The sequence below is a fragment of the Megalops cyprinoides genome, chromosome 2, assembly GCF_013368585.1.
Source record: "Megalops cyprinoides isolate fMegCyp1 chromosome 2, fMegCyp1.pri, whole genome shotgun sequence".
In the NCBI taxonomy this organism is placed as follows: domain Eukaryota; kingdom Metazoa; phylum Chordata; class Actinopteri; order Elopiformes; family Megalopidae; genus Megalops; species Megalops cyprinoides.
Window position 1 is genome coordinate 27815325 of NC_050584.1, and position 21445 is coordinate 27836769.

At 47.2% G+C, this 21445-nt stretch overlaps 1 protein-coding gene across 2 annotated transcripts in view; it reads right to left on the minus strand.

Moving 5' to 3' along the window:
* Nucleotides 1-21445, minus strand: part of LOC118772725 (matrix metalloproteinase-16-like) — a 63641-nt gene that overhangs the window by 20504 nt on the left and 21692 nt on the right. For both annotated transcript variants that reach the window (XM_036521291.1, XM_036521290.1), the window contains 2 exons: nucleotides 18974-19278; nucleotides 2589-2750 (listed from right to left, as the gene is read on the minus strand). In XM_036521291.1, coding sequence (XP_036377184.1) covers nucleotides 2589-2750; nucleotides 18974-19278 — 467 coding nt within the window. The remainder of the gene's footprint in view (nucleotides 1-2588; nucleotides 2751-18973; nucleotides 19279-21445) is intronic.

The window sequence follows — 21445 nt, forward strand, 5'->3', positions numbered from 1 at the left end:
ACCTAACCTTAATGCTTAACTCATGCCATAACCCTAACCTCAAACCCTACCCCTGTCCCTGGGGCTAACCCAAACCTCAGTGCTTAACCCATGCCATAACTCTAACCTCAATCCTTATCTCTATCCCCAGGGCCAGACCAAACTTCAACCCGTAACCCTAGATCTAACCCTAACCCTAACATCAACCCCTAAACCTAACCCTAATCCTAACCCCAATCCTAGCCCTAATCCAAGTCTGAACCAGTAACTTCTGTAACCTCATGCTAACCTTAACCTCAACCCAAGTCCTAATCCAAGTCCGAACCCTAACCTCCTATCCTAAACCTAGCCCTAACTAAACATTACAACATATTTTGGGATTGTCCAGTACATTTGGAAAAAAAGCAAACTGACAATCAAATACAACAATATGTAGAATTAAAAAAAGAGATCCTAAAAACTTTAGCCTCAGGGCTGCTGTTCCACATGGATTCAACACTGACTCACATCTTTTCCCTGATAAAATATGCAAAACAGATTAAAAAAATCCCCACAAATCATCACCTGACTCCAAGAGCCAGTCTAAGCATTACCAGGCACCTCTGTCACTGTGAGCTGAAGGCAGACCTATTCACCATTGCATTATAGTCAGAATAATCCTTGTGCTTCACCATCCCCTCCGAAGAAGGGGATAATTACTCTGCAAATGTAATATTCATTTTGGCTAGTAATAACAATGCACACAGAACTGTTATTATCATTGCCATATCAATTACATCATGCGTCTAACTATGAAATAACACAAATGGAATTTTATAGTGATCAAAAAGTGTTATAAACAAATCAAAACAAAATCTTATATTTTAGATTCTTCAAATCTAAAAAAAATGTTTAAAAATTACACATTGAGCTTAAAATTGGAAGAAATTTCATACATAGGCATCAACTTCAAATATTCAAGTACAATTTTATACAAATTTCAAGCCTTTAAACATAAGTCTTTAGATCAAAATGTCTTTGAATGCACGTTTCCCATTATCTTAATCAGGTGTGTTCAAACTTTTGACTGGTACTGTATGTATCTGAAAACTCCGCACTTCACAAGACCAACGCCGGGATGGGACCCCAGCCAATCACGGAGCAGGCCAGCAGGGTAGGGTGCCGGTACGGTACAGTGATGTAATCTAATCACGGGATGCAGGTTGATGAACAAACAGATGAATGAGAGAGAGAATGAGGACGGAAGTAATCTCGCTCAGGCGCACTACGAGGACCGGTGCGGGAGATTACATTTCAGAAGCGCTGCTGTTCTGCCCCAAACCGCCCAAAACTGAGCGGCCGTGAAAAAAATGTTGGGATCTCCTTCACCGGCCAAATGAAATCTGCTGAAACAAAAGGTGGATTAGAGGTGTGTTTGCATGTGTGCAAGGTAGGGGGGCTTTAGTGAGATGACAGAGGAAAACACTCACTCCCTCTATTTCACACACACACACACACACACATACACACACACGTCATGGTCCTGAGCGCCACTTAAGCTGTTTGGTTTCATTCTGGTCTCCCGTGGCAACGGAGACAAACAGAAAGCAAAATCTCCCCGAGGTTGCTGCTGCCCTCTACCTGCTGACGCCCTCCTGCTCATCGGGTGGGTCACCTCGATCATTCCTCCACCCCTTCCCCTACCAGCACTCTCAGTCACAAAAGGCATGGTGAATGGATTTGTGTTTGTGTGTGTGTGTGTGTGTGTGTGTGCGTGCATGCATGTTTGAAAATCATGAGCTCTGTTTTTGCACAATAACCCCCTCCACCTTCAGTCCTTTGAATGAATTTAAGTCTTTGATCTCATGGAGACGAGAGCTGGACAACATAAAAAGCATTAAAAAACACAGACAATAAAATACAACAAAAAGCTGAAGTGAAGCAGGGAGTGTTTAGCCCTGTTTGCAGATCTAAACACAAACAAGCACTTCAGTTTTGCTTGCAAAAGCTCAATGGGTAAAAAAGAAAAAATAGAACAGACAAATGAAAGGATGTGTGTGTGTGTGTGTGTAGACTGCGTTGTGTATTTAACTAGATGTTACATGAGTGAGCAAGCGAGCGAGTTTCAAACCTGGGTTCTCACTGCCAACCCCTTATGGCCAGCGTTGTTGCCAGTTGAGCTAAAGGGAAGTTGCCCCTAGCCTGTTGGCAACAATGCTAGTTAACCAGGTCTCAGGGAGTAACGTAACCGCTGCAACCACTCGGCTACCTGCTACCCGCTATCCCACAGGCTTTACGCAGGGCTCACACGAGCTACTCACTTCAGCTCTGCCACATGTGTGTGTGCGTGTGTGTTTGTGAGAATGCCCCTGAATTTGTGAGGAGAAAACTAACCATTACCACAACAGAGCTTGGAGGACGTGGCTGTGTTTTTGTCAGGCTGGTTTGATGGGGCATGACCATGAGACAGAGGAGCTTGTGAGCCCACAGGGAGGGGGTGGCCCAAATACCCCCCACCCCGACCATCAACACCCTGCCCATTCCCCAAACACCCCTCCCTACCCTGACCACCAAAACCCTGCCACCACTTCTGCTCCACTATCCCAGAGTTCTGGTGGGCGGTGCCGTACCATAGATCTTCTGGATCCCCTGCAGGTCGTCGTAAGGCAGCTTGAAGTTCTCAGTGTCCATGTACTGGTAGAAGGGCGCCATGATGGCTGTAGGGTCGTTGGAGTGCTCAAGCCCCAGGGCGTGGCCCAGCTCGTGCACTGCCACCAGGAAGAGGTCGTTTCCTGCAGCAACACACACCGACAGAGACAGGGGAATAAGACATGCGTGTACCCAGTGACTGCAGCATACCCACCTCGGCTGCTCTATCTGTGGTAGTTACACTGGCAACAGTGAGGCTTTTGTTTGAGCCAGTAGAAGCCTTTGCTATGACCTGTGCACGCTTCCACTGTAAGAAACAGCAACAAAAAAACAAGAACTTATACTCTGCTTGAGCCAACAGAACTAGTGCATACAAAAATAACAAACCAAGAGTGCTGCTGGAACCAATGGAGAACCATTTAACAGTCTGAGAAAACACAGACAACCCTGCTGGTATCAATGAGAACAAGTCAAATTAACAATCCTACCGATGTCAGTGGAAGACTTCTTAGGCAACACATAGGGGCGGCAGTGTAGCATAATGGTAAGGAGCAGGACTCGTACCAGAATGGCTGGGGGTCCAATTACCTGCTGGGGCACCGCTACTATACAATATTGGCATCTGCTAAATGCCAATAATGTAAAGCAGAATTTAAAACCCTGCTAGTATTAATGGAAAACCTTTTACACAACAAGTAGAAGTTAGAACCCCTTTGATGCAAGTGGAATTTACATTACCAGTAAAACACGCAACCCGGCTGGTTACAGTGAAAGAGCTATATGCACCACCAGCACATTATCCTGCTAGTGCTGCCCTGGCCTGGCTAACGGAGCTTGTGGTTGAGGGCCGGGCGGAGTAGGGGGTGGGGGGGGGGGCAACGAGTCTGTGTGGATGTTTATAATCCGCGGCTGATCCCTACAAGAGCGGTCATTAATCCAGAAAACCACACCGGCAATGGGGAAAGCGCTTGAGCGCAGAGGAGTCCTGCGCCTCAGTCGGCAAGCCAGAGCATCACCCCCCCCCCACTGCCCCCCCGCGCTCCGAGACCGTGGAAACCCTGGCCGGAGATTCAGCCCGAGCCCCTTCAGCCTGTAATTATCCGGCTAAAGCTCTCGGTTTTACGCTGGGTGATCCTTTGAAAGCTAAAAAAAGACCAGCGGCGGAGGATCACTGGCCGCCCGCTCCCCGCTCACCGCCTCCCCCCCCCGACCGGAGGCCGGCGTGACAGTGCCCTGACCACAGAAAGCGGGCAAGGAGTCACATAGCCACATCACCAGCGTTCTACATCTCTTTGCATCTGTCCTTCTCTCCCTCCCTCTCTCTGCCTCTCCCTCCCTCCTCTTCGAGTCTGTCCGTCCCCCTCTCCCTCTTCCTCTCTCCCCCCTGTATTGTCTGTCCCCTGCTCTTTCGGTCTCCACCCCTCCACCTCAGTGTCCTGTCTGCAGTCTCTCTCTCTCTGTTTTCATCTCTCCCTTTCTGTCTCTCTCTCTGTCTGTGTCTATTTCTCTCACCCTTTTCCTCCCCCTCCCTCTGTCTCTCCCTTTCTCCCTGCAATTTCTCCGTTTCCATCTCTCATTTTCTCTCTGTCTGTCTCATTCTCTCTCTCTCTCTCTCTCTCTCTCTTGCTGTGCCTCTGTTTCTCTTTCCCTCTCCCTCCCTCTCTTTCTCTCCCTCTATCTCTCCCTGAGACGATACGCTTGTGTTGCTGGGCCCTCCTTTCATCTCCCGCCTGCTTTTCTTCTGCTATCAGATCTGGCAGTGTCACAGGACCGACAGACCGGCTGACATGGCGAAGGCACTGGAGCCACTCCAACCAGTCACATGGTCAGGGGTTTCGGTGCCAAAAATGCTCTCTACAAGATGATTTCATTAAACGGCTCGTCTCACATTCTGTTTGGCTGTGACTGCGGGAAACGGCCATGTCCCTCAATCACTCACTCACTCACTCACTCCCTCTCGCTCACTCACTCACTTAATCATTCACTCACTCTCTCGCTCAATCTGTCTCTCACTCACTCACTCTCACTCACTTGCTCCCATTCACTCACTCACTCACTCACTCACTCATTCACTCAAACTCTCAGTCAGTCAGTCAGTCAGTCAGTCACTCATTCATTCTTTCTCTTTTACTCTCTCACTCACTAAATTCAGTTGAGTTTGATTTAACTGGCATGGCAATCAATAATTGCCAAGTCATTATACATAAATCACATAACTAACAGGCAATAATGATAATGAAAACTACTGATGAACAACAAACCTACATGATTTACATTTTCAGTTATGATTTTAATGATAACAAATCAAAAACTGCGACACTCCTGCATAGCTATACTGGCACGTAGGCACAAAACATATTCATAGCAGAACAAAAAAGTCAATGAATAAATAGTAACAACAAAAGTGAAGTAGAAGAAGAAGAAGAAGAAGATGAAGAAAGAAGAAGAAAGCACTGCACTTGCTCGCTCACTCTCTCCCCTCCCTCTGGGCTAGCCCACGGAAATGAGGCTAGCCGTGGCATTTTACATCTAAAGACATCTGTAGACATCTAAAAAGGCCAAAAAATTCATAGCCATTGAAGTGCGCCTGTTCAGATCTGGGAATACAGACTGCAAAAACGTGGTCGACAGTGTCGAACACCAGGAGTGGACATCGCTGCATCAAAGAGCATTCATGAGCTGCACTTCCTCGTACGGCATGGCCACAAAAGCACGGCCGATAGAATGCACCTGACACAGCAGGAGATGCGGGCCTGAGAGCACATCCTGAAAAAAGTGGTATCAATTGGAGGTGAAACAGAGAGCGAGCGAGCGAGAGAGAGAGAGAGAGAAAGAGAGAGTGAGAAAGAGAGAGAAAGAGACAGCGAGAGAAAAAGAGACAGAGAGTGAGAAAGAGAGAGATAAAGAGTGAGAGAGAGGAAGCAAGAAAGAGAGTCCAGGAATCATTTGTGACATTGCAGATATTAAGGCATGTTGCTATGCAAATGAGGCATTAGCAAAGCCCACTCCAATCCACCCCCCTCCCTGACGGGGAGGTGAGAAGGAGCAGCCGAGTCTTGCTGACAGTGGAGCTCTCCACTGACCCAGATCCAGCGCCACCTCCCTGGCACCACCACACCAGGGCTCTCCTCAGATGGCCTGGCCTCAGAGCTGCGGGACGGGGGCTGATTTGAGGTCAGTCCAGTTATGCAACACGCCCACGCGCTCAGATCGGGCCCTTGCATGCACATGCAGTCAGACAGTCAGACACATAAACAAGCTCACGCTGTCACAGAGACGTGTGCACATAATTCAATATACACGCACACACATACACACACACACACACACACACACACACACACACACACACACACACACACACACACACACACACACACACAGACACACACACACACACAGACATTTTTTGGTGTGTGTTAATTAGATATTTGGTGGAGAGTCAATAGAAAACAAAACAGCTACTGTATAGAGTGGGGGAGGGGAGGGTATTACAGATAAACCAGAGTTACACAGGCTCTTTCACTATGTAACTCTGCTACCAAAAACAAGCAAGGCTCAGTAATAGCTCCTTGTGCTGCAGCTAGAGGCACTAAGCACCACATGGGTGACAGGCAATCCAAACTCCTTTCATTCCCACCAACCCTCCGAGGCCCGCGTTGCGTCTCCACACACAGAGAGGCCAACATGCTACCGTTCTGCACAGGACCTGAACATGCTTCATCCTGCGACATGCATGAGAACCTCTTCCTGACGTTTACACATCGTTTTCCCAATGGTGCCGGCTGATGGTTACACACCTGAGTCGCAACTACTGCTTGACAGGAATTTTACAAAAGGCACTCTGAAAATTAATGCACACAGGGTGGCCCCCCACACACCCCCCACCCTCGCTCCACGCTTGGCTTCTTTGCCCTTATACATGTGGATCTCTCACCCACTAGCCCTTGAGGGACACCTCCCTCCTCCAAAACAACCTTGCCTGGAGGAAGATCCTGTCATAGTTCCATATAATTACGCAAATTATGAGATGGACAAGCCCGGGGTGACACTTTCCAGATACCTGATTCCAGATATGATGCTAGGTGGAGGGAGGGAGGGACAGAGCGAAAGAGAAAGAAGGAGAGATAGAGTTACAGAGACAGAGAAAGATATAGAAAGAGAGAGACAGAGAGGGAGGGTGAGAGAGAGATAGAGAGAGCAAGAGAATGAGGGGGTCAGGGAGAAGTGGCAGGAGGAGATAGTTGGATAGAATCAAAGAGTGAAAAAAACTCCAGAGAGGCTGCAGCTAGCACAGTAAGGCCTCTGTTCCAAGCAGGTCTCAGATCAGTGCTACCTATGTGGACCTGCAGTATGGTACAGAGATTGGCCTGCAATGGTGTGGACAAGTGGTGGCCAGATTGATGAACCTCAGCCGGGCCGACAGAGCACCGATCTTGACTTCCCCGAATGGATGTGCTGCAATGAGCTGTCAGTCACTGACTTGACAGAGCCAATCAAAAGCCTGTGCTCTGGCCATTTGACAGCTCTGCCCATGTATGAGGCTCATGAAGCCACACCCTCCCATATTTACATTTACATTTTACATTTATTCATTTGGCAGACGCTTTTATCCAAAGCGACTTACATAGGTTACAATTCTTTACAACGTTATCCATTTATACAGATGGATATTTACTGAGGCAACTGTGGGTACCTTGCCCAAGGGTACAGCAGCAGTATCCCAGCGGGGATTGAACCGGCAACCTTTCGGTTACGAGTCCTGCTCTTTAACCACTATGCTACACTGCCACCCCACATTTACAGCATCTTACACAGGACTAAACTGCCAGGAGAGCTGCCGGCTCTTGTTTCACTGAATGTCTGCCCTGTGTATTCAGTGGAAACCAGGAGACAGCTTTCAGTCGTTATAATCACTCCTAATGGTCATGTTAGCCCACACATACACATACGCCGTAGGGTCATCAGCTCATATTTTCAGTATTCTTATAGGTAGGGATATTTCAGGAACAGCACAAAAGCCAGGGCCTGGTTCAATACTCTGCCCTCTGGAGACCAAAAGGGAAATATATGTGGAGTGTTTTTTATATGCTTACTTTTGTTATAAAGCTTCTTCTTTATGTTTAGTTCCTTTTTCTCCTTTTTTCCCCACATGCTGTTCAATAAAAGTCTGTGAGAGGTGACAGTAAGTGAGAGAGAAAATGTGGTTCTCAGAAAGTAAATAGATAAACATGACACCACTCTCTGCCCGTTCTCCATCCCTGATTCACAGTAACAATGGAGCCACAGCCTCCTGTGCCACAGAGTCACGGCCGGATGGACACCCCCCCCAAAAAATCGGGTCATGGTTTAACAGCGCCTGGCATAGTGGCTGCTGTGTGCTGTGGCAGCACAGCGAGACAGTGAGATTCAGTCAGCTTCTCTCTCTCTCCCTCTCTCTGTTATCTCTTTTTTCCCCTCTCTCTCCATCTCTCTCACACTGCCTCACTCACTCACCCATTCGTTCACTCACTCGTTCCTTCTCTCATTCTCACACACTCACTCACTCTTTCTCACCCACTCTTTGTCTCTTTCTCACTGTCGCCCTCAGTCTGATTCAAACTCACATCAGCTTCTCTGCCCTGACAAACACACTGTAAAGTATTACCAGAGCATAGATGATGCAAACAATGCAACTGGTAACAGGAGGGAAATAAACAGTTAAGCCAATTACAATAACAGCATTTAGAAGAAGAAGAAAAAGAATTGCCACAATGCTTCATTTATTTTAGGGTGATGTGATGCCCTAGTTCCTTCTCCAGCTCTCCTCAACTCTCTCTCTCTCTCTCTTTCTGTCTGTCTGTCTCTCTATCTCTCTCTTTCTCTCTCTCCCTCACTGTCTCTGCCTGTCTGTCTCTTTCTCTCTTTTTCTCCCAGGGTTATAAATGCATTCATTGTTCTCTCCCAGAATCCCCCCCCCCCCCCTCCCCCCGTTTCTGGACACTGGTCTGGCTGCACGAGACCTCGGTGCCCAGAGTCCTCCTCAGGTTCCCTCATTATTCGCCAGTGAAGGTATGTTTAGATTAGAGGCATGACCTTGCGGTGGGCGCAGGAGAGTGGGAGGGGAGCGGCGGAGATGCTTATTGGCCCCACAGGGCAGCAGCCTCCAGTGGACATTCAGACAGCTCACGCTCATCGCCCACCCTTAAAACAAACTCCGCAAGTCTGCCGATTATTATTCTTAATCATAAATGAACTTGGGTAGAGTAACAAAAAACATATGCGTGGGGTTACGTGGCCTTTCTCTTCGGGAGAAAGTTCCCTTGTTTCCGCGTGGTAACGTCTGAGTGAGAGAGTGAAAGGGTGAAGGAGAGAGAAAGAGCGCTGAGTATTCAGTTTTGTTTTGTTTTTTTGTTTTTTTTGAGTTCTCTGCTTATTCTCTGCTAACGCCAGATAAAATCATGTTCTGGGTGTGAAGGAGTGGCCCTTAGCCACAGAACAGCCTGAGCATTGTAGAGAAGCCAGCGCTGCGCTGCCTGTAACCCAAACCCTCTGACTCTCCCAGCTCAGTTTTTAACTGGTCTGTAAATAAGAGGAAAAGGCTAAAAAGCATTTTGGGCTCTAACAAATTGATTTCTAAACTGTGCCTTTTTAACCAGGTTCTGGTCTCCTCAAACAATCTTCCATGTCGCTTCCCTGCAATCTTTACCTGTGAATGTCTGAGGTCAGGGAACCTGCAACACTGTGTGTTTTATGGATGTGTGGGTATTTTGTGGACCTGGTGGGGGTGATTTGTGGACTGGGGGTGTATATTTTTTGGACTGGGTGAGAGTGTTTTCTGGACTGGGTGAGGGTATTTTGTGATCCTAGTGTGGGTATTTTGTGGACTTGGTTTGGGTATTTTGTGGAGCGCATGTGTGTATTTTGTGGACTGTGTGTGTGTAATGAACAGAGAAAGTGCCGACGCTGTATTTAAACCGCACACTTACAGCAATGGTGCTCGAAGAGGATCCTTTGAGAGATGCAGGATATTAAGTACTGTGTTTAACCAGACGTGGAGTCAAATGCATCAAAACGCTGACACAGACAACCTTCTGCAAGTTGCAGAATATCCACGCACAGAAGCAGATGAGCTTGCAGTTACCCAAACTGAAAACTAATGCCGGCGGAAGACAATACATTTCACCGGCAATCCACAGAACCCCTGCGATGTGCAACTGTTCCATTTTCTCTTATGACATCACAAGTGCTGTCCATCACTCTTAGCCTAACTTACATATCCAGACGCACGTAAATATAGGCTTCTACAGTAGTATGTAAATAGTACATATATAGTATATAAATAGTACCTCTCACAAACACAAATTCCTTTAAAAGTGAACATTAAGCATGGGACTAAGATGGACACAGCAGGAGAAGAAGGGAGTAATGGAGTCAGTTTTTATTTATTAGATAGAAGATTATAGTTGAATGTTGGTTACAGGAAACAAGGTATCACTCCATACTCCTGGACTTTCAGCTTAAATTAAATTACTCCTGGCACTAAACTGTTGTTTGGTTTATATTGTTAATTTGTTGTTTTATTTTTTTTTTCAGCCTTGCATCTATTCAATGTGCAGGTCTGAGAACTGTCCGCTTATACTTTGATAGGGAAATGTCCATCGTGTGGGCACACAGTGAACTATTGTAGATATCCCTGCCCCTCCTTGAATGTTGTGTGCCACATTCGAAAGGCAGCTCATCTTCTATTCCTGCAATGGCCCCATGGGCGAGCAGATAGCGATCAGCCCCGCGGCGGCGAACGAGTGGCTACGGAGGCCTTGCGGCAAACGGCCTCTCAACCTTATCGGCATTGGACACATCCTGCCCATCAAACGCCACGTGCAGGCTAAAAATAGCCCTCAAGGACACATTTTGCGCACACGCACACGTCTGAACAGACACACCACCGAGCATAGAAAAAACACGCCAGAACTTTTCCCTTGGAAAGTGTACAAAAAAAAAAAAATAAAATCGAAAGGAAGTAAGAAATGAAGCAAATTGACAGCTGAGGCTATTTAAATAAACTTGGAAAGAAGTGAATTCCAAAAAAAATTGGTTCTGATACAGTCAAGCACCAGATGTGGTCACTTCACAGAGACACTCGTGCGACCATCTGATGCACATTTTGACTGACACCCTGCGTGCATTCATCAGGAGTGATGGGCAGGCATGTGAGATGACAGGCAGAGACACACACGGGGCTGGCAGCCTGGGTGCTCTTTACCCCCCCCCCCCTTAAAAAAGCCTGCCGATCCCCTGCAGAAATGTGTCTCTTACTGAAGTCACCCTGAGTGAATCCGTGAGTGAATTGTCCCCCAGATGAGGCTGCCACAAAAGGGGTCAGCTGCTGTCTGTGTGCAGGCAGCTGCACATACCCTGTGTAGTGCAGACGGCAGGGTCTGGCTGTCTTTTGTGCTCTCCAGCGGGTGGGAGGTGTGGCATAGTGGTAAGGAGTAGGGCTTGTAACTGAAAGCTGGGGCTCTGCTGCTGAACCCTTGGGCAAATTACTTAACCCAAGAATTGCCTCAGTAAATATCCAGCTATATAAATAGATAGGATGTAAAAACTGTAACCTATGTAAGTCGCTCTGGATAAGACCGTCTACTAAATGACAATAATGTAATGTAATATGTAATGAGGAACGTGGCTGTCAGGGCCGCTCTGTCCTTGGTGGAGGGTAAAGAGGTCCTGGGGGAGGAGAAAAGCTTTGTGTCACTGGGCATCTCCTTGGAGCGACCTGCAGTCCATCAGAGGACCTGACCTGATCTGTCAGGAGTGAATGGTTGCTGCGCCATACACCTGGTGAACTCTCACTCAAACTTCTGTGCCCTCCTGATCCCCTGGTGATAGAGCGTTTTACACACCCAAGGGATTCACCAGGGATATGACTCTTTTCAGGTAAGGGCGTGTCATTCTAGAGAAGGCACCAGGATGACGTGTCCCAAAGTCCCAGAAGCACTCTGGAGCATGGTGTGGGCACACAGGAAAGCCTGGTTCAATGGCCAGAAGATGATACAACCCAACTAATGTAAAACATTTTCATCATGTTTCAGTAGCATGGCAACAGCCTATTTGGTCTCTTTTGCAGTTAGCTGTTAACAGCAACATTGTAGCAATGCTCTAGAGTATTGGCAGGTGCGCCAGGTGTAACCTGAGATCCGCGACAGGATTCTTTCATCCTGCTTAGCTCCTCCACCTGGACAAGGTTGATTCCCAGTTATGCCTACACCATCCAATGATATACAACAGCCTCCCACCTCCTTACACACACACACACATACACATGCACAGTCTAGCTGGCCTGGGCTTGGCTCAGATTTCCAATGTAAGCACGTCATTGTCTCAGTACGTTAGCTGGGTATATCCGTTTCACTGCAGTCTTGGAGCACCCGGCATGATCAGTGTCATATGGCTTTGGTGGATAGATCCCCTGGTCACAAGGGAGTGAAAAAAATACACAATGTCCCTGTGGGTGTTTTCTTGGCGACCATATCAGAGCATCTCCAGTTTACCTCGCTATGACAACTCCCTAGCTCCTTTGGGGTTAATCTGTGAGGCAGAAAAAAAAATCCTGGCAGATGATGATAACACACATTCTCTCAACATGGCTACAACACTGGAGTCAAAGCAAGAAAAGCATTATGGGAATGTGACCATTGGGTATTCACAACAGTGAGTGTGAACATTTTGCCAGGGTGTAATCAATGCTATTTTTAAGTGTCAGCCAAAGTGAAACCTTCAGTAAAAATTAAGTTAGCCAGCCAACATTAAGACAGCTGCACAATGAGTATGGTTTAACATTCCATGTAAATGAAAGCTGTTAAATCCTTTACACCTCAACTGTCTGGTTTCTCACCATATGGATTATCGCAATGCATATATTTATATGCATGGTATTGTTAATATGCATGTTTTGTAAGTGTGGCTATCTTGGGTGATGGTTACTTGTTTGATGGAGGTTACTTGGGTGATAGAGGTTACTTAGATGATGGTTATTTGGGTGATGGAGGTTACTTGCGTGATGGGGGTTACTTTGATGATAGAGGTCTCTTGGGTGATGGAGGTTATTTGGGTGATGGAGGTTATTTGGGTGATGAATGTAACCTGGGTGATAGAGATTATTTGAGTGACAGAGGTTATATTTCTAGTTCAAGGGTCTGAGTTCTCTGGCTGTTACATTGCACATCTGTCCCAGAGCATGTGGTTTGGTTGGACTGGGCTTCCCCTAATCTCCACCAGGCAACAAGGCCTCTCAGAAACATGCTACCTCCACAGGCTCCCCCTGCCCAGAACCCTGTGAATGTTTTGCATTTTTCCTTTAGGCGTGCTGTTTTCCTAACTTTTCTGTTCATTTTGGTACTGGAGGGGTGGATGGGGGGTAGAAACACACCCTGAAATTTTAATTTCCTGCATGAACGTACACTGTGTAGGTTTGCATATTTCCCGCTGGTCTCTGATGGTATCACAGAAAGCCCCCCCCCCCAGGCAACACAACTTACATCCACTGGCCCATATAAGTCATGTGGGACATTCACACGGAAAATAAAACATTTCCCGTTCTGATTGCAGTGCAGGTGACTGATGCACTGTCCAGCACATGGCAGCACCCAGGGCAGTGCATAATTGCATCCAGAAAAGAAGGAGGCGGGGGTGATAAAAATGTCAAAAGGCCTGTCTCAGCCTCCCCTGTTTCCCAGGTTCTTGTGGGAAACTTCAATCGAGTCAGAAGCCCAGCTCTGATGCTCAAAGGCATTCAACCCCGGATCCTCATATGGAACACCCACATGATTCCCAGATAATCTAGGAGATCCTCCTGGACAGCAGTGTAGCATAGTGGTAAGTGGCAGGACTCATAACGGTTATAAAGGTTGCTGGTTTGAATACCCACTGGGGCACTGGTGCTTTACCCTTGGGCAATGAACGTGACCCGCAGTTGCCTCAGAAAACATGTAGCTGTACAAAGGGATAACATGTAAAAACTGTACCGCTCAGGGTAGGAGCGTCTGCTAAATGACAATAATGTAATGTAATGTAATAATCCCCTGAGAAACCCCTACAAAGAGGATGCATGAAAAGTCAACGTGATCACGGCAATGCCACCGGCACCAACAACAGCAAACAACGATAACTAGTGTTGTGGCTTAAAAACGAGGGAGGCGTGGCAAAGAGCAATCAATGAGAGCACCTTACTCGAGCACAGTAGCGCTAATGACTGCAATTCCACTGCCTTTTGGTTCATGTTGAGCAGAACGGAGCTGCAGCGTAGATGCATACTGTTGCATGGTACTGAGGCCCTTTGTTTGGGAATATACAGATTGCATTTAGGCTCTGGGCTGCTCCCCCCAAAAAAAACACTGCTCAAACCTTGAGTATATCCACAGAGTCATTGTAGCTGTAGTAATAATGACAACAATGAGGCTATGGATCCTAGTCATGACTGGCACCTGTTAACCCTGCCCCACCCCCATCACCCCAAATCTTTTCTAACCTCCACTGTATATCCAAACAGGTCTTGCACCCTTGTCTACGAATATCTTTCCACCCTCTCCCAAAGAGCCAGAGAGAGAAAAAGGGAGAAAGGGAAAGAGAGGGGGGAGAGAGGAAAATAACGAAATGAGAGAGAGGGAGAGACAGGGAGAGAGGGAAGAGAGAAAGAGAGAGAGAAGGAAGAGAGAGAGAGAGAGAGAGAGAGAGATAGAGAGAAAGGGAGAGAGAGGGAAGCTCAGCTCAGGTCCGTGCAGTGTGGATTTTCTGGGGCCCCCGATCGAAATGCAGGCTTAAATGCAGCCTATTCATCTCCATGCTCGCTACCTCACTGTCAGCCAGTGTTTTACACATTAGCACTGTGACCTACTTTCCTGCGCTCGCCTCTGCTCCAAGACGCTCCGTTTGATAAGCAGGTTTGGGATGAGCAAATAAGGCCCCAAGTGTGTCGAGGGGAGAGGAGTGGCACAGCGCCTTGTCCTGGCTGAGGATGTGGGGGTAGGGAGGTAGAGTGTTACCCCCCTTCCTTTTTGGATGTGAAGGGGTTGAGGTGTGGTACTACACCTCCTCTCGTTTGGAGATAGGGGCGAGAGGTGCAGTGCTGCACCCTGTCCTGTTGAGGGATGAGGACAGGGAAGAGTTGCAGTGCAGTGCCTCCTCCTTAATGGGGATGAGGGGAAAGGGGTAGAGGTACAGGATGGAGCAGGGGCGGGGTGGGAGATAAAACAAAACAACAAAGCAACAAAACAAAAGCAGCGACAAACGCGGCATCCAGCAACAACATCCTGTCTCCCCGGCAACAGGCACAGGAGCACACCACAGGCGCTTATGGGAAATGTGGAAATGTGATCTCAGAAGACCGGATGTGTGTGGGTGTGTGTGTGTGTGTGCATGCTCATGTGTGTGTGTGTGTGTGCGCACATCTGCATGTGTGTATGTGTGTGTGAGTGTGCGTGCGTGTGTGTGTGTGTGTGTGTGTGTGTGTGTGTGTGTCTGCATGTGTTTGCTCGGATATCCACACCATAATATCAAATTTATGCCCCAAATTTATCCCCCCCCATGTCCAGGGAACCACACCAGACTGGTCCCAGTCGCCCCTAAGAGCGGTGACCCTGCCGTAGCCCCGTTGGCAGCTGGTGTAGACAGTGCCCTGGCCACCACCTCGTTACTATAGCAGATGTCTGCAGACGACACGTGCAGCAGCGCAGGAAATGTGATGGGAGCCGGCACGCGCACGCACACCTGGAGAGGGAGAGAGACAGCCTGCCCCGGGGAATGGAGAGTGGGCGGGGCCACTGTTACATCACTCACAGATGTTCTGTGGCTCTGCGGGCAGCGAGGGTTGAGAGAGAGAGAGAGAGAGAGAGGGAGAGAGAGAGAGACAGAGAGAGAGAGAAAGATAGGAGAGAGAGCTATGGGATCAAAGAGACCGCTAGGAGCCCAGGGAGAGAGATAGCTGTAGGCAGGGAGAGAGAGTTTCAAAGAAAGACACGGGAGAGAGTTCTTGAAGTACAGGTGAGAGCTGCGCTCAATTCCCTAAAAATCTGGATTTCAATCCAAACCCCTGAGCAAATTTGTGGGACGTTATAGGATCGCGATGATATTGACACAACATTATCAAAACACAACAACAACATTGTAAGTTGCAGGTTCAGTTTTTTTGCCTTCTTCAGCACAAGTAACACACATTATGCACTGACTAGGAGGTAGGGAATGCTTTCCATCAATCCAGACAGTTTTACAGCTCTCTGTACACCTGTAGATCCAGGCTTTCAGCCACAAACAGGGGGGTCTAGCTTCCCCAAAAGAAACAGACGGTCATTAAGAACCACACAAATACACAACCCTTCAGTCTCACACGGCCAAGAGCATAAACCCCTTCCCCGACCCTAACCCAACAGGCAAATAACCCAAGAGTAAAACAAAGTCATATTGATGTACAGCCACTGGTGTCTTCCTCCTTTCTGTGTCATTGACATGATGGCCAGTTTCCATATAACCAGCATGGGGAACCCATACAGAACCTTCAGGACCAGTTCACAGAAGCACCACAAAAGCACACATTATATCACACGTTAAGCCATTCTGACATAGAAACACAGCATGGCAACCAAGGCTGTCATGAGTGAACCGTCACAGGCAAGGTTTGGCGAGGGGAACATGTACTGTAGATGGAGATGAATAACATAGACTTTCTCATCGTCCATCTTTTTAAAACCATCTTATTTGAAATTTCCACATCCCATTTTTTCAAAGGCTTATTGTAAGTGCTGTGGGGTGCACCATGGACAAAGGGTGAGATACTAATTAAGTTGGAACTCTACTTTATTCTAATTTAGTCCTGATAGCCAACAGTAGAAGCCCCCACAGTAAGGAGCACGATGGGTACTTGAATGATCAGTTAAGTTTTCCCCCATTTACGTAAGTCATCTCCCTGCAGTACATGCAAAGACTGCAAAATAACATATACAGAATGCTGAACAGAACTCTGGGGAGAGTCTTTGAAAGGAAATAGATGACGTGTGTACAAGTAGCCGTGCGACAGAAAAAAATTACGCTCGTTTTCTGCGGTTATTTTAAACAATGGCTGCATAATTCATTGTTTCCATGAGCTGATGCATAATTAAAAAGCCATGTTTACTGGGATGTTTTTATTAATGAGTACACGGCTAAGAATCACGCGCGTCGATACAGCTTCAAAGGAGACGTGAATCACGCTCCCCTCGACAGCCTTTAACGCCTTGTTGTCAAAGAGAGAGCAGAAGAAAAAAAAGAACTTTACTGTCACATCAAACCTAATGATCTGGATGAATGGGATCATTTTGCATTGATCAGGCTGGCGGTCGATGGCGGTATGTCCAGTGGCCATTGTGTGGATCGGCTGTTGCGGGTGTGGATTCTCTGCTCTCTCACAGCGGCTCTCTCAGCCTGCTATTTGTCTTGGTCTCGCTTTAGTCTTGTGCATGCAACTGTCTGTGACTCCTCCGAAGTGCTCCAGGTGTCTTTGTCCCCATCTCTGCTCTAGGCTCTCCTTATTTCTCCCCTTACCTCCGCCTCTCTCCCTGCTGTTTCCTCTCCCCCGCACTCTGTCCCATTCTTCACTGTTTTCTCTCCTCCTCTCTCCCTTTCTCTTCTTATCTCTCTCTCCTGTCTCTTCCCCCCTGCACTCAACCCTCTTCTCCACTGTTTTTCCTCTCCTCCTCTCTCCCTCTCTCTGTTTAGCTCTCCTTCCCTCTGTTCTCTCAACATCCCATTTCAGTAAGGATTACCAGCAAGACAAGCGCACAACTGTGCACTCAAAAGTATGTGTGAACTTCTGCCTCCTCTGCTCTCTACCCATCCCTCTCCCCCTCTGTCCTCCACACTTCCACTTTCTACTTCTCTCCTTTACCTCCTCCCTCTCTCTACCAATGTCCCCTGCTCTTAACTCATCTCTTGTCCTCTCTCACTCTCTCCGCCCACCTTCTTGTCTAAATTTTCCTTGGTCTTCTTTCTCTTTTTGCCATCTCCCTCTCTCCTCCTCTCTTCTTCTCCATCTCTTCATCTCTCCTCTGCATCTCTCCCTCTCTCCTCCTCTCCATCTTTCCCTGTCTCCTCCTCTCCATTTCTCCTCTTCTTCATCCCTCCTTTACTCCACACACCTCCTCTACTTTTTCCCCCAGAGGAGCTGAGCCGTGCAGCTACAACATCACTACAGATGGAATGCATTCTGTGGGCGCTGTCGACCTCTGACCCCTGCGGTTGGCAGCAAGCTCCACCATTGATCCCCCCCACATGTTATTGAACTGGGTCAGCCAAGGAGAAAACTATAACCACATCCGCTGTCATTCCATTTTCCCGACCGCATGTTTGCAAGCATGACACACTGCAATCCTGAACGAATGCACCAGCGAGAGTCGATATCAGAACAGATCCCGTGGTCGTGCCGCCAAGCATGCTGTTTTTTTGTGTTTTTTTAAAACAGCTTTTACATCTTACTGGAGTAACAACACAATTTCTAGATTGGTCTTTTTTATGCTATCCTTACCAGAGAAACAACACAATTTCCAATTTGGTCTTTTCGTGCTGGCAAACTACCAAGCAAGCAAATCAATCCAAAAAAGGAGTAGAGTAGCTACAACTTCTGTGAAAACAATCTCCACTTGCATTCAATCTGCATGCGTCCATCGTGACACTGGTCACACACACACACCCATAGTCATATCCATAAACAGATCTTACAGCCACATCCATAGATCTGCAGGTGCTGCAAAGTAGGGCTGCTTGAATTAAAATAAAAATTGTGCCTTTGCCCTGATGTTACTGTGAATAAACAACATTCCACCTTTTATGTCCTTAATCAGGCAGGTGATTGGTGTTAGTTAACAGTGTCTGTTTGGTCTAAATAGTGAAAAAAACGACTTTTTGGGAATTTGAGTGCATGGGCACAGTTTTTGCTTTGCTTCACATATTCACCCCAGAGCAGCACATCCTGTTGAACCCAGCTCAGCTTAGGTGGGCCTAACTCAGCCTAACCCAGACTGGCATAACCCATCTCAGCCTAACCTAACCTAGCCAAGCCCAATTTGGCCTAACCCAGCTCATTTTAGCCTGGCGTAACTCAGCCTGGATTAGATCAGTCAAGACTATTCTGCCTAAACCAACCTAGCTGAGCCTGGTCTAACCCAGCCTAGCCCAGCCTGGCATAACCCAGCTCAGTCTAACCTGATTTGACCTTGCCAAGCCTCTTTCAGGCTAGCCCAGCCCAACCCAGCCTGACCTGGCCTAACCCAGTTCAAGCCTCTCTAACCTGGCCTCACCCAGTTCAACCCAACCTAACCTGACCTCATTTGATCATTCAGTTAATCAGTCAGTTCCTTACCATCGTGGTTGGGATTCCCCAGGGTCCAGGGCTCGTCCGAATCGAAGTGCGTGTCACCACCGATCCCCGGCCCCGGGAAGTAGGCGTGTGCCAGGAAGCCACCCTCCCCGTCAAAGGGCGAGCTGTCGCCATGGAAACCCGAGGCGAATATGATGGTGATGTCTACGTCCCGCTTGCCGTTCTCCAGGGCGCTGTACGGGACGGCCTCAAAGCGCAGAGGGGTGACGCTCTGCCACACGTCGAAGGCGCGGCGGATGGCATCGTGGGTCTCGGCCGCACCCACCTTGGGCGTGACGTTCTTGATGCTGTGGGGGGGGGCAGGGAGACAAACAGGAAACAGGAAACAGGAAACGAATTGGGTCATGTAAAGACAGCTGAGAAACAAGGATCTAAGCAGTAGAGCTACAGTGTGCAGGAAAATAATGTAAACTGCCTCAAAATATAAGTACACCGTTAGATTCCCACTAAGATTCTGACAGAGCATCTGATAGAGAGAAATAGAGAGTTCTGCCTGACTGCACCGGTCCCTCAGTGGTGGAATGAACTTCCCACAGGGGCCAGGACAGCAGAATCACTGGCCATCTTCTGACACAGACTGAAGAGTCTTCTCTTCAGACTGTGCCTTGGTTCCATCTCAGTCCCTACCCCCTAACACCTTATGTCTGTTACCTGCTGCTTATTTACTTGTATTGTGATGTGTTATGGTTATGATACTGCGATCTTATGGCTGTGTGATGCATGGTAGTAAATGTATTTGACTTCCCTTAGTTTTCTAGGCTGTCTAGTTTCAGGTTAGCACAAGTTAACTTGTGGTAGGGCCTGAATGGTGTTGTGCTCACACTCACTGGCATTTCACTTTGGTAGGGGTACTTCCACACATAGGGACACAATGCAACACAGTGACTTATCTAGAGTTTTCACTGCGCCAAACACCTCCCTTCTCCAGCATGTCCTTACCACAAGGCCATTGCCCAGCAATACCACATAAGGGTTGCCAGCTCAAACCCACAAACTGATAATGCAGCCGCACCCTGGAGGAAAATTCTCTCAACAAATAGCTTCAGTAAATATCCAGCCGCACAAACACATATCATAAAAGTTTGCTGTATAAGCATGGATAACGGGTAAGCAAGCAAGCTATAATGCTACTCTTAACTCAATGTAATGGACCATGGAATGTGACCCACTTTGCCTCCACACTGCACAAAATTACACTATAATGCGCTATACCATATCCAGCAGGGACAAGTCGATCTTAAAGGCTCCTGCTTCCTGTTAAAAAAGGTGCCGTAGGTATTAAAGGTGCTTGCGGATTTCGTTGGGGTCTAAAATATATTTTTCTAATTAAGGATTATCAACGGCCAAAGGCTTAGAAGAACTTGTTTCTGACTTTAGTAGTTTTCAAGCACATTTTTCTTTTTTTCCAAATCAGGCAATGAAGAAAGTTTGAGATCCATTTTTTTCCCAACAACATTCACTCATGTTTTCTCTACTGTCCTATGTTTTGCAAAACATTGATTGTGAGGAAAGTTCTCATATTTGAATGTACAACCTTACACACCTCCTGAATTTTTCCAATGATATTCAGTTTCAAGTATGTAAACATCAATCATCATATATCTAGTATGCTTTTCACAAGGGTGAAACTTTAAAGCATAATGCTGTGCAGCATTGCCTCTCGCTCTCCCTCTCTGTTTCTCTTTCCTGTGTCTATCTCTCTTTCCTCATCTCTTCCAAATACATGAGATCATGGTGAAATCTGTAGAGGATGACTACTACATTTTCTTTAATGTTGCCCCCTCCGCCCCCTTCCTCCGAACTGGTGGTAACAGTGCAGGACATGAAGGTGTCGCCGCCAGTGCTCAGATATGGATTTAATGCTCTGTCTGTTAATACCCCAGGGGGTTTTGCCACCGAGGCGTCGGTTTAATCCAGGTCTGCTTCGGATTACACTTAAACCACGGAGATGACCGCACAGCCTGGCCACGTGACCCTTCTGTCCAGAGGAACCTAGAACAGCATGGCACAGCAATCTCTCTGAAACACATTTCCTGGGAAAAGAAACTCAGCCTGCCGACTATTCTTGCAGCTCAAAAGACACTTTGGTAGAGGAGAAATCTTTTACAGCTGGTGTTTTAGTGTTGCACAGCATACTTCCTAACCAGAGGGGTTTGAAATTATTCAGTTCTTAGTAATCAGCTGTATGTTATTGATTCATTCTGATTAAATGCTTCTGTTTGTTCCTCTGTCTCTTACATTCAGAATTTATTTCTTATTCTGTGCCAAGCAATACAAGACACGCTGGCAAGGGCCACCACTTGTCCTGTCTGTTTAAAGAATACTGTTACTTATAAAAGTACTACTACTACTAATAATAACAATAACAATAATAATAATAATCTGCAATCAGTGATTAATGGTAATATACAAATATAATCCGGGCTCATTTTGGAGGAGTGAAAGGGCTCGAGA